Below are 12,112 nucleotides of genomic sequence, written 5' to 3'. Positions count from 1 at the left end.
CGCAGCAGCAAACCTCCCACAGACCTGAGATCAGATGGATCCTCCTCGATCCACCTTTAATCTTATCAGTTAAAAAACAAAGCTGACCTGGAGACGGCTGTACCGTTTCAGCAGTTTAGATATTTAGATATAACATTGTAATTTAAAACAGAGGTCATAATTAACTCCACCACACCCAGTCATTCATTTATGAATATTTATTGTTGATCACAGCAGCCACAATAATAATAATAAATAATAAAACAGTAAATATAACAATTCACAAGCTACTGGACAAATCACTTCCAGCAAGTAACTTTAATAAATGCTGCCCCCCCCCCCCCGAACAGAATAATCTACACCACCTATTTAAGATTAACAGGATTTGTACATATTTGTAACATCAGGTCACCGTTGAAGAAAGTTCAGCACTACAAAACCGAAAAAGTGGTTGCAACATTTTATTCAATATTGGACAAGAAAAAGACAAAAACACAAACTGATGCTGTGTTTTTGTCTATTGTATGTCTGTTTTGTTCATATTTTAACTGTATTTTTACTATGAAAAGTCTTATTATTATAAGTAATTATAAATCCATTCATATGTTTAAATGGGTGGGCTGCATGGTGGTGTAGTGGGTAGCACTCTCACCTCACAGCAAGAGGGTCCCGGGTTCGATTCCCGGGTCGGCCCGGGTTCCTTCTGTGTGGAGTTTGCATGTTCTCCGGCTTCCTCCCACAGTCCAAAGACATGCAGGATGGGGATAGGTTAATTGGTGACTCTAAATTGCCCGTAGGTGTGAATGTGAGCGTGAATGGTTGTTTGTCTCTACATGTCAGCCCTGTGATAGACTGGCGTCCTGTCCAGGGAGTACCCTGCCTTCGCCCAATGACAGCTGGGATCAGCTCCAGCCCCCCGTGACCCTAAATACAGGATAAGCGGTAGAAAATGGATGGATGGATGGATGTTTAAATGGATCTTCATGATCCTAAATAAAAAAAGGCACAATACATTTTGTGTAGATATATATTTGATTGTGGCAGATAAGAATGACTATGTGCAGCGTATGGCAAACCTGAAGGATTTATATTTATACGTTTGATATAAACAGGATACCGTAAACATTTGCAAAAAAGGATCGACTCGGCCTCAACAGAAAGTGTAGGTTATAACATCAGAATTCTGCATTTGTAGAGAGGTATTAATTGTGTTGGATTCAGTTAGTTTACAAGTTTATGAGTTGCAATAATCATGTCGACCACTAGGTGTCACCCATACATTGCAATTCACATGTCAAACATAAGGAGTGGACTGGAAAAGGACTTCACTCTTTCACTATTTTAAATAATTATACGTTAAGTGCACTATAATACATATTTATTTATAATGTGGATGCTATTTATGCGTATATATTTGACCTTTGTTACTTTTTTTGTTAAACACTGACACCATTGTCTCCCATATCATTACCATCTACTTTAAATGCAGGACAGACGTCAAAGTGTAATGAGCATGAATATAAATATCATGACATGCACTCATCAGGAGGCAAAACAAGATGAGAGAACTTGATTCACAAAGAGCATAATTGCTTTCAAAAATACTGTTGGCAACCAATCTCCTGATCTTTGATTCTAGTTTGAAGTGCTGTGTGTCCAGAGACACACAGCAATACAGCTGATCACTACAGAAAAACACAAAAATATAATATATATTTATGAATATATATTGTAGTTTATAGTTTTAACACATTCTCTATGAATATTATTGCATAAATCCCCCCAAAAAACATGTGCCAGCATTTATATAAAAAAATATTTATTTCAGTCTCTATACACAAAACTTCTTTTGAAGCTCAAACATTTCAGTTCCTTCTTCTTAAAACTTTTCTCTGAAACACGACTCTCTCAGGTCAGAGCGGCAGCAGATATGAGAGCATCGATGTCCTGTATGGCTTTGTGTGTTTTCCGTAGAGCCTCGGCGATGCCGTTATCGTCCACTGGTTCCCGAGTCGCCGCTCCAGCGGAGCTTCCTTCCAGATGTGCACTTCCTTTCTCAGTCCTTATCAGGTGGTTGTTCTCCAGCAGAACTGGGAACGGGGGTGTTAAAGAGCGTCCGCAATCTTCCTCATCATCATCCACCAGCTGATAATATAACATTGGACATTTTGAATGGAACCCATTGACGTCCACAGACCTTTGTTAAAGGATACAGTTGAACCGTTTGATCTTCTCCAGTTCTGCAGCTACAAAGTCTGATCTAAGTGGAAGAGAAAGTCAAATACAGTGTTATTAGAATCATTACATTTATTGATAAAATACCAACAGAATATAGAAAAACATGACTCACCGACTTTCTACCACACGCTGCTCAGATGCAACTTTGTACAGATTTTCTTCCATCCTTGCTGGTTTTGAAATACGTCTCCCCTGGGAACAAAACCGCATCCATTTAGAAGCTTGAAAACATGTAAATCCTGCAGATATGAACAGCTGGAGTCACGTCAGCAGGGACGTCTTCTCCCACCTCTTCCAGGCAGCTCGGCGTGGCGAGGAGCGTCAGTGACTGCTTGGCCTCATTGTAGCAAGCGAGGATCCTGTAACGACACGATGCTCGTAAACCGACGGAGTCGTTGATTTCATCGAACCGCGATGAAGAAGCTCACCTGCTCGCACGACTCACGACGGAGCAGACGGAGTACAGCTGCCCGGGCACATCGGGTGGAAGGTTGTTCAGATGGTACGTGATTTCTTTCACCTGCAAGATGGAAACAACTGATCAATGCACGCCAATAAAGATGACATTTGAATAGAAAAGACGAGACTTTTTTTAATCTACCTGCCCTGACAGCTCAGGTTTGTGATGGGTAAAATAAGCACTCAGGACACCGTTGGACCGGATGACAGATCCATCTCCCGGTGAAACCTCCACGACTGAGACCGCCCCACTCAGTATCCTACAGAGCAGACATACCGGTGAACACAGGTACACATTGTCTGAGATCTTTAAAGACGACATATTCTGCTCCTTTTCTGGTACATACTTGTATTTCAGGTAAATACTAGAAAAGGGCTGCTCCATTATGGCAAAAATCAAAATCACGATTATTTTGGTTAATATTGAGATCAAAAAACAAAAAAACTTCTCTTTTTAACAGTGGCTTTCCTTTCAATTTAAATATAAAACAAAACAAAAAAAGTGTAAACTTTTCTGCTTTTTTATTCCTCGGCACGATTGCTGATTTTTTTCCAGCTGCAGCAGCTCCCTCCTCTCAGCATCTTTGTGTTTGAGCTCCTGCCCCTCCCTCCCAAAAAGCACCATCTGCTCTGATTGGTCAGCTGGCCCACTGTGTTGTGATTGGTCACTGTATTGTTCAGGGGGCCACATTTTCAGGACGCTAAGGGGCCGGACGTTTTCAACCCACCTGTAGGTGACTCCTTGACACCACATGACTTTCACCAACCGCGTTGGAAGATCCTGCTCCGAGTGTTCTTCTTTAACCTCCCACCTTAAACACACGAGAGGAAACTCAGTGAACATTCTGGAATAGTTGCTCTACGTGTCTGATGTGTCATATGATCGTTCAACCTGTGCCAGTGAGGCGAAGGACAGGTGAGAGGCAGCGCCTCAGGAAGGTGAGACGACCTCTCTGCTGTGGGTATCTCTGATACGGCGTCCTCCGCTCTGGCGTCTCCGGGTTCACAGAGACGATTGGTCCAGAGACGGCGGGCCAGGGAGAGAGGGTAGCGCCACATGGGGGCGACAGCACCGCAGGAGTGATGCTGGACCACCGTGGTGGACTGGTACATCTCCTCCGGCTGGGAAGGGAAGTAAAACAATTAATCAAAAAAGTTACGATGTGAGCAGACGATTAGTGAGGAGCATCACCTTTGGATGAGCGGTGGCGGCGATGACCCGAGGAGAACAGGACCTGGACTCATGCTTCTTGCCTCCTCCTCCCTGATGGACCTCTTTCAGGATCGGGTTGCTCGTCCGGGTCCAGCTGAGCCTGCACGTGAACTCCACGGAGAACTCTTCACCCGAGGGCGACAGCATCAAGGCGGCCCGCCCCTCCTCCGCCCTGACGATGGTTTCTCCTCCGGGTCCGAGCTCGGCATCGCAGGAGGACCACTCGGGCCACCGCACGCCCGTGTCAATGCTGACGAAAGGCTGAGGACAGGAAATGGACATTTAAAAACACCATAATTAAAGGGGACTGATAGTGAACTAGGAAAGACCTCTTGGTGACCTTCTTGTGGTCCACGGGGATGAGCTCCTCCGGCAGATACGGTCGACTGCCATATTTATTCCTGAACGCCAATGCAGCGACCATAAACTCCTGTGAAGTGACGTCATAACATTGAATGCATAACTACAGTGAGACAACCACACGGTCGTAGATTTAAACGTTGATACGTGACGTTCACACCTTGTAAGTGCTGATGGTGAACCGCGTCCTCTGCCGGACTCTCTCGGCCGGCCGCAGAGGATGCCGGGAAGTGTCTGCGGGCTTCACCAGCGTGAATTCACAGCCGCACGGCGACACTTGGAGCTGGGCTCCGTCTGCGTAACGGACGTCCACCGACTCGTCCTCGTACATGATCATCAAGCTGACGGCGGCGCCGGTTTCCATCGTTAAACACTCACACAAACTTAAAAACGGCAGTTTGGAGGCGCGGAAACCCACGGCTACAACAACTCACAACACGGGGACGCGTCGGGCAACGTCATCAGGTGGAGACGTTTGTAATTGGCGCGGACCGGAAGTCAGCTGAGCTGACACAACTCCTGTGGGATTTTTTTTTCCTTTGATAATTTAGCTTTAATGTAGGCAATTTACTAACAGGATTTATTATTATTAAATCATCTGTATTTAAAAATTGAGCAATGATGCATAACAAAAAATAGAATACAGGGGTACATACATCGGATTATAAGGCACTATATTTAGAAATAGTTATATTTTTAAATGGGTGGATGTTTGGTTTCCTTCTGGTCCACTTGGGTGTATGAATGTAAAATTTGACAAATAAAAAATAAGATTTAAAATAGAAAATTAAATTTAAGGATGATTTGTATTTATTTTACAAAGAATATGAAATTCACATAAAACGATTAAATCCTACTTAATTTAATTAATTAAATGATTTGCTTAATTAAATATTTATTAATTTTATTTTAATCTTACAATAAGATTTTATGACTCAGATATTCCTTTTTTATATATATTATTATTAATATTTTTGTTAATTATTTTTATATTGTTAGATATTACCTTTTTTATATTACTGTATTTCATAAATAAGAAGGAGGGTGGGAAACGGGGGCTTCTCATTTTAATCAGTTCTGCGTGTGACCTGTAGAGGGCAGCAGAACGATGTGGTTTCGTGCTGGCCGCTGCAACATCCGAGAGAAGAAGCAGCAGCAGCAGCAGAAGCAGTTGGTCCGTTGCTCCGTTGCTCTCATCGCACCAAGGCGACGCATTCAGGCAATTAGACGCGATACTCCACAGTGCAATGTTTAGCCCGTCCATCCCCTCTTTCACCGTAGACACGCCGGAGCTGCAATGAAGGTGCCGTGTTTCTTTTACGTAACCTGTGATCCGCTCTCAGCAGCTAGCTAACGTTAGCTAATGAAACGCAAGCTATCGCTCCGTTACGTTACCTAGCCTGTACTTAGCATAATTGTCTTCTAACGTCGGATAGGCAGCAACTCTTGACAGCTGTCACTAAACATCGACTTGACTATGATTTTCAGCTGAACGTATTTAGGTAAATGTATTTGCATATGTTTTTTTAATGCTATCTTGCAGCGTATCACAATAAATATGTTTAACTTAAGCTTAATAGTCTCGTTTGTGGGCAGTGTTTTGACAGCCATAGCGTTAGCTGTTTACTTAGCTTTACTGTAACTATTACTGTGGTTAAAGACCCTAATAAGCACCCGTATGTGGTCCCCTATAAGTCCTATCTGGACCAGGTTTCTGTGGCAACCGTGTGCTTCATCGACGCCACCTAACAGGATGGATGTGTAAATTGGGGTAAATACTGACATGAAGGTGTTTCTTTCTGACTTGCCAGGCAGGGGCGTCGTCCATGTGGGCTTCATGCTGTGGTCTGCTGAATGAAGTCATGGGTACCGGGGCCGTCCGAGGCCAGCAGCCGGGGTTCGGGGCCGGTGCTGGACCCTTTAGATTCGCCCCCAGTGCGGGGTACTCCACGTACCCGCCCACCAGCAGCTCAGGGACACCCAGTCTAGTATGCAAGGCCTGTGGTCTGGCCTTCTCAGTATTCAAGAGGAAGGTAAGGTATCTGGATACTACTGTGTGACGTCACTACACGTTAATTGGTCTGCTGACTTAATGAGGGAAATGTAGAGGAGGGGGTTATTAGATGAATATTTTAGATGCTGAACCAGCTATTAATTACTTCCTGTACTTGGCTGTGACATTTAGATACACCTATTTTCTAGTCCACATTTGTAAATGGTTCTTTGTATTTTTTTTAATGGGTCCAATTAACAGTGAAATTAATTAAGCATGTGTAACCAGGACACCTTAATTATTAATTGTGATGAAAAAACAACTTAAATCTTAGTCATTGCTGACAAGGAAATGTTACATTTGTAAAACATTTCGATAGAGCAGAGAACAACTAACTGACCGCTTGAAGACCGGAACAATAAAAAAAAAACGTCTAAATTTAATTCAGTGTTCTCCCCGAGGCTACACTTATCTAATAAAAACGCTGTGCTGCTCGAGCTGATTGCAGAGACAGATGGACGCCATACTGCAATATCTTCACTGAGTGCTCGTGCTCACGTACGGCTCAGGGTCTAATTCTGTCTGAACCCTGCGCTTCACTGTGCCGGTCGAATCCCACTCTTGCATTTATTACTCTTTGATGTTTGTCACTTAAAAGACCCGAGCTGCCTCCCGTCTCTGTGCCCGGAGAGGCAGAGCAGATGTGAGTGATGGAAAAATGATGGGAACGTCTGCTGCTCGCATTGATATGCTTTCCAGGAATTTCTTAAACGTCAGATCACAATTTATTGTCGAAATGTGTTTGAAAAATAGAGGGTTGATATCAATATTTGGCCACGTTTGTTTGTGAAATGCAGCATTCTTTCATGAGGGAGTTTGAGCAGTGACTCAGTTCCATTCCCGTGTTTTCTCCCCTCTTTTTTTCTGCAGTATATTTGCTGCGACTGCAAGAAGAGCTTCTGCTCCCTCTGCTCCGTGCTTCAGGAGAATCTACGCATTTGTGCCACATGTCATTTGCTGAAGGCGACGGCCTTTCAGCGGCCGCGGCTCATGCGCCTACGAGTCAGGGACCTGCGTCAGTACTTGCTGCTCCGTAACATCCCCACCGACACCTGCAGGGAAAAGGAGGACCTGGTGGACCTGGTGCTCTGTCACCACGGCATTGAGGAAGAGGAGGCCCCCGACGCGGGAAGCCTCCGCTCGCGCTCCCTGTACACGGCGACGCCTTCCACCACACAGTCGGCCTCGGAGCTGTCCGCGTTCGCCGCCTCTCAGGAGGAGCAGCTCAGCAGGAGTGACAGTTCCGACACCAACCAGGTCAGGGCCGGCCATAAATCATGGATGGTTTTTAATGGTAACACACACCAGCCGTGTCTTTGTAATTATTTACTGAGGGACAAGAGTACGTCTACTTCTAGCCTCTCAGTTTTGAAACCCGTCGTCACATGGCACTTATTTGTTGAGCTGCAACAAATGAGTGTATGAGAACCAATTTGCATGTCACCAAAGACAAATATAGAAACAAAGGGAAGGCTTTCATTCTGGCTTTAACGTTTGTAAGTCAGCTAAAAAGAAAGTGATCAGGTTTTTAACTGGAAAGGGAGCTCGGCTCCAAGCGGCCTGGAGCCACTATAAATACCTGTACTTGGCCTGCTTAGGGAGCAGTAAGCTTCTGTGTGAATGGAAGGTATGAGACATTGTTGTTCCCAAGATGTCAATGAGCTGTCTGAAGAGTGTCTAATCCTGATCCTCAGTGAACTGGCTTGTTCCCGGCCTCTAGTGCACACTAACGTTTTGTTATTGCTGCTGTTGTTTTGCAGGATGTAGGCGACGCTACATCTGTGTCTCTCCTCAACTTGGACCCCAGTGAACACACTCCTGAGGTGATCCGATTTCCTGCTGTCATTATGAAATCATGCATATGTGGAGGATTGACATTTGCATGTATTTGCATGTAGAAAGCACTATCGGGGGTGAAAATGAGATTATGATTTTGATGAAAACACAATTTATATGAGATTCTACTGCAGAGAGTTTGGCGAAGCATTCTGCAGTGTCTTGCAGATTGCATAACTCAATATACTTTAGACCTATAGATATATTTTGTGCAAAAGAAGCTGCAATAAATCCTTTTATGATGCTTATTGACAAAAGAGATTTACTATTAAACACAACACAAGGATGATTCTGAGAAATATCAGCTGTATTTTACTGACTAATTGAAATTTTAATGATCCAAAGTGCATTTTTTTGTTTCTTTGGAATGAGGCTTTTTTTTTTTTGTCCCTAAATGTGTTGATCTGGTCCCTCAGGTCAGTCCTCAGACGCGACGCCGGGCCAGAGCGTCCCTCTCAGACCTTTCCAGCCTGCGGGACATTGAGGGTCTGTCCGTCCGGCAGCTGAAGGAGATCCTCGCCAGGAACTTCGTCAACTATTCAGGGTGCTGTGAGAAGTGGGAGCTGGTGGAGCGCGTCAACAGACTGTACAGAGAGACGGAGGAGAACAGGAAATCATGTGAGGAAACGCTGTGTGCTTCAGTTGTGTCATAATTGGAATCGTCTATAGAACATTTGTCTGCTGTTGCCTGATATTAAGTTTTTGATTTTGTTTTCTTGCAGTGGAAAATGTGAGCAGCACTGTAACCACAGGTAAGCTGTCACCCAACTGTGTGTGCGCTGTTCTCGATGTCGGTGTTAAATACCACGTCCTGTTTGTAACCATAGAAACGGAATATCCGTGCCTTTCGTCGGTAATGAAACAAGTTAGCGAGCGCTGATCACAAGCAGAGTCATTCACCATGAAATGTCTCTTGATTGCTTGCTTTTACTCTTCCAACACCAAAGTGGAGGCCGTCCCGCCCCCCATCTGCAACGGGGCCGTCGGAGGTAAGGCTCAACAGATTCCTCGCCGCTGTTCCCGCGGTTCGCATGCGCCACCCGTGACTCGCCTCCCCCCCCCCATCGTACCAACCGTGTCGCCACCACATCTGTATTCACCGTGAACCCCATTCCCCAGCCAATCCCTACATGCGGCCCTCCCCCTTGTGGAATGGCATTTCCTGTGATGAGGGTCTCGGGGTGAAGATGAATGAATCAGTCATCCCACACTTGTCGCGCTCCGGGGAAACGTTGATCCACCGTGAGATCAATCTCCCTCTCATCTATTCATGTGCTTCAACGTGTGAAGTGCATCACACGGAGAACTGCAGGATGTTACATTCACTCACTGCCTGGTCGTCATAGAAACACCTTGACACATAACAGGCGTTTTTGTGGTAGATTGTGAGCATGACCTTACCAAGATAAGATGCTGTGTATTTTTAAGCTGCTGGCTCCTCGTCGGTGCATGATGCATCACTTTGTTTTGTTTCCTAACATTTCCTCTCCGTGTCTTTGCCAGACGGCGAGAAGGGTCCGCTGACGATCCAGGACGACAACCTCTGCAGGATCTGCATGGACGCCACCATCGACTGCGTTCTCCTGGAGTGCGGCCACATGGTCACCTGCACCAAGTGCGGCAAGCGGATGAGCGAGTGCCCGATCTGCAGGCAGTATGTGGTGAGGGCCGTGCACGTCTTCAAGTCCTAATGCATCACTGCAGCCGCTCAGCCTGAGACTGCACCTCAAACCAGCCGTGCAGCTCCTCACCTTTGGGTCCTCCCAAAACACTTATTTTGTGGATTTGTCCCACGTTTGTATTCCCCTACAACTCTCACATTATTTGCACATGGAATTATGATGAGAAATGTGTTTTTTTTTTCCTTTTCTTAAGAGTTCAGTTTCACCAGTGGGCAGAGCGTAAGCATCTTGGGACCATGAGTTCATTCCTCAAGTCAAACATATCCCTGAATCCGTGTTCATTCCCAAGTGTCTGTATTGCTTTTCTTCAGAGCAAAGAATGTTCGGCACTTGAACACAAATCTCAGATCTGCCTATGAACTGTAGCTTAAGAGCAGCTCGCTTGACAACTGCTGCAGGCGACCAGGTATCTTAGTAACGCCGAGGACGGACGAGCCTCGCCACGGGAGGCGGTGAGTGAGCAAGGTGCCAAAATAAAGGGTCATCGTGCCCTTCTGCTCCTCACCCGTGTTCCCCTCCCGGTGGCCTGCGTGGGTCAGTGTGTGGTACATTTTTAACATTAGCCGCTCGCTATGATCAGTAAGAGTGGCCGAGTCACTTATCCTGTCATAGAAGTGCAGATTGTAACGAACCACTCATTGAAAAGTCTCATTACAGCAATAGCTAACCCCGCTGTCACCTCGGTCTCAGTGGAGACACAAACCGGTGCTAAACTCATCCACCTTCACTCCTTCACAGCCGAACTGTGGATGTGCAACTCTGAATGTTTAATTTTTATTTTTACTTTTTGTTGTGTATTGTTGGGAGTGGAATGAAGTGTCTTAATGCTTTTTATTTGGAGTAATGTAATGAACTAACCATTCAAAGATAGTATATTGACACCTGTAGGTATAGAAGGTATATTGAAATGATTGCTAATGTACATTTGCATATAATGATCCATATGAGATGTGTATATATCTATATATTTTGATTTAAATTGTGTAATATCAGATTATTGAATTGCTCTCTGGGATAAGGTTTGTTCTATTATTACAGAGTAACATTTCCTTGTCAAGTGGTTTTGAAGTGTGTTGTTTTTTTGTTAAATAATAAAAACCTCCAGAAAGGAAATTGAAAGTCGTATTACAGAATAACTTAGTCATACAGGAACTGAAATCTATCTTCCATGTTAATCTCCACTTATTCTACATTCGTTAAATGTAGCACAAACCCACTCTTTTCAGTTTCGGGGGCGTTAATTTCCCTCCAGTGTCTTTAAAAATAACCATTCCAACAATAACAAGTGCACACTTGGGTTTGTGTTTGGTATTTGGGACCGATTAAAAATAACTTTGGGAAAGTAATTTCTGAACTTTGATCCAAAGTGAACATTCTGATCTCCAGCCTCCAGAGTCCCGATGGTGTGTGAAAGTATCATCTCTTTCACACGTTAGCCACATCCAGCTAACTCTTTTAGACCGTCAGTCACTTTGTATTTCTTCTCCAGCGCCCCTCTGTCGTCATTTTAAGGTTTTATTTGTTATCTCGTGGTAGTTTCGGGTATTTTTTAAGATTATCGGCCAAGCTGTAAGACGTACACATGATAAAACTTCTTATCTGAAAGTTCCTCCAGGAATGTCCTTTTCCGAGCATGTTAGAATGCGTTACTAGATTAATGTGTGAAAGGAAAGCACGGTGGTCAAACAAAAGCCCCAGGAATGCCACAGATGTTTTATTATATCCGTAAAAATAGTGGATGGTATTTGGATGGGCAGCATCATAGTAATGTAGTTCAATTAGGGAGCCGCTATCATTTCACTTGTCGAGGTTTTACTTTATTTCATTCCATTGCAAACCCACTTAAAAAGTTGAAGACACAATTTGGAAATGGGCACTTTGGATTGAGTCCAGTTAATAGTATAAGAGTTTTTTAAATGATTGGATGGTAGTGGATGTAGTGGGAACGCCAAGGGGTCAGATAAGCCATGACATCATCCGCTCCTTTCATACCAGGCTGTACGCTACGAATCTGTAAAGAATATTACAAATAGTGGATTTGATGAACAGGAGAGGTTAACCAAAGGTGAAACGTTTTTACTCAAGTGATACGAGTTAACATGAGATAAGCTGGAGAACATGAATTACCGGTTCCACCTTAAATAAAGGCTTTTCTGATAACGTTACGGGGTGTTTTACGTCGCTAGCGGAGCAGGTTACACTTTTCCTCCAGAGTGTAATTGTGCGCGAGGTTTCAGTCTTTGTATTTTGGAATGTTCCAACTCTTTATTTTGGTTATTAAAGATTTTAATT

The 12,112-nt window shown here is 44.2% G+C and overlaps 2 protein-coding genes across 3 annotated transcripts; one reads left to right on the top strand and one right to left on the bottom strand.

Moving 5' to 3' along the window:
* Positions 1 to 1,737: 1,737 nt before the first annotated feature.
* On the bottom strand, positions 1,738 to 4,760 carry cUnh5orf34 (chromosome Un C5orf34 homolog). The gene is made up of 11 exons (XM_084024398.1): positions 4,410 to 4,760; positions 4,230 to 4,319; positions 3,869 to 4,150; positions 3,569 to 3,798; positions 3,405 to 3,488; positions 2,819 to 2,936; positions 2,646 to 2,737; positions 2,507 to 2,576; positions 2,330 to 2,409; positions 2,193 to 2,239; positions 1,738 to 2,069 (listed from the first exon to the last, which is right to left on the bottom strand). The coding sequence occupies exons 1-11, from the start codon at positions 4,611 to 4,613 to the stop codon at positions 1,888 to 1,890; spliced, it is 1,479 nt and encodes a 492-aa protein (XP_083880524.1). The 5' UTR covers positions 4,614 to 4,760; the 3' UTR covers positions 1,738 to 1,887.
* A 632-nt stretch (positions 4,761 to 5,392) lies between these two features.
* On the top strand, positions 5,393 to 12,092 carry rnf34a (ring finger protein 34a). Of its 2 annotated transcripts, XM_084024367.1 has the most exons (8): positions 5,393 to 5,552; positions 6,061 to 6,282; positions 7,173 to 7,559; positions 8,063 to 8,125; positions 8,555 to 8,756; positions 8,861 to 8,890; positions 9,086 to 9,127; positions 9,642 to 12,092. In XM_084024367.1, the coding sequence occupies exons 1-8, from the start codon at positions 5,547 to 5,549 to the stop codon at positions 9,827 to 9,829; spliced, it is 1,140 nt and encodes a 379-aa protein (XP_083880493.1). In that variant the 5' UTR covers positions 5,393 to 5,546; the 3' UTR covers positions 9,830 to 12,092. The 2 variants fall into 2 exon arrangements, with proteins under 2 accessions (XP_083880493.1, XP_083880494.1); XM_084024368.1 differs by lacking the exon at positions 9,086 to 9,127 and having other exon boundaries at positions 9,642 to 12,091.
* The last annotated feature ends 20 nt before the right edge of the window (positions 12,093 to 12,112 follow it).

This window comes from Eutrigla gurnardus (assembly GCF_963514095.1).
Source record: "Eutrigla gurnardus genome assembly, chromosome: 13".
Lineage (NCBI taxonomy): Eukaryota > Metazoa > Chordata > Actinopteri > Perciformes > Triglidae > Eutrigla > Eutrigla gurnardus.
The sequence above is the reverse complement of the archived record's forward strand: the minus strand, read 5'-3'. Positions and strand labels throughout refer to the sequence as shown.

What these genes read in the sequence shown, in the direction of transcription:
- cUnh5orf34 (XM_084024398.1), bottom strand. Translation starts at nt 4,613, where the DNA reads ATGGAAACCGGCGCCGCCGTCAGCTTGATGATCATGTACGAGGACGAG. An exon ending in CAGCGTGTGGTAGAAAGTCG is followed by an intron (nt 2,240 to 2,329) that starts GTGAGTCATGTT and finishes TCTTCCACTTAG; the next exon opens with ATCAGACTTTGTAGCTGCAG. An exon ending in GAAGATCAAACGGTTCAACT is followed by an intron (nt 2,070 to 2,192) that starts GTATCCTTTAAC and finishes CCCCGTTCCCAG; the next exon opens with TTCTGCTGGAGAACAACCAC.
- rnf34a (XM_084024367.1), top strand. An exon ending in CCAGTGAACACACTCCTGAG is followed by an intron (nt 8,126 to 8,554) that starts GTGATCCGATTT and finishes CTGGTCCCTCAG; the next exon opens with GTCAGTCCTCAGACGCGACG. An exon ending in CTGCAACGGGGCCGTCGGAG is followed by an intron (nt 9,128 to 9,641) that starts GTAAGGCTCAAC and finishes TGTCTTTGCCAG; the next exon opens with ACGGCGAGAAGGGTCCGCTG.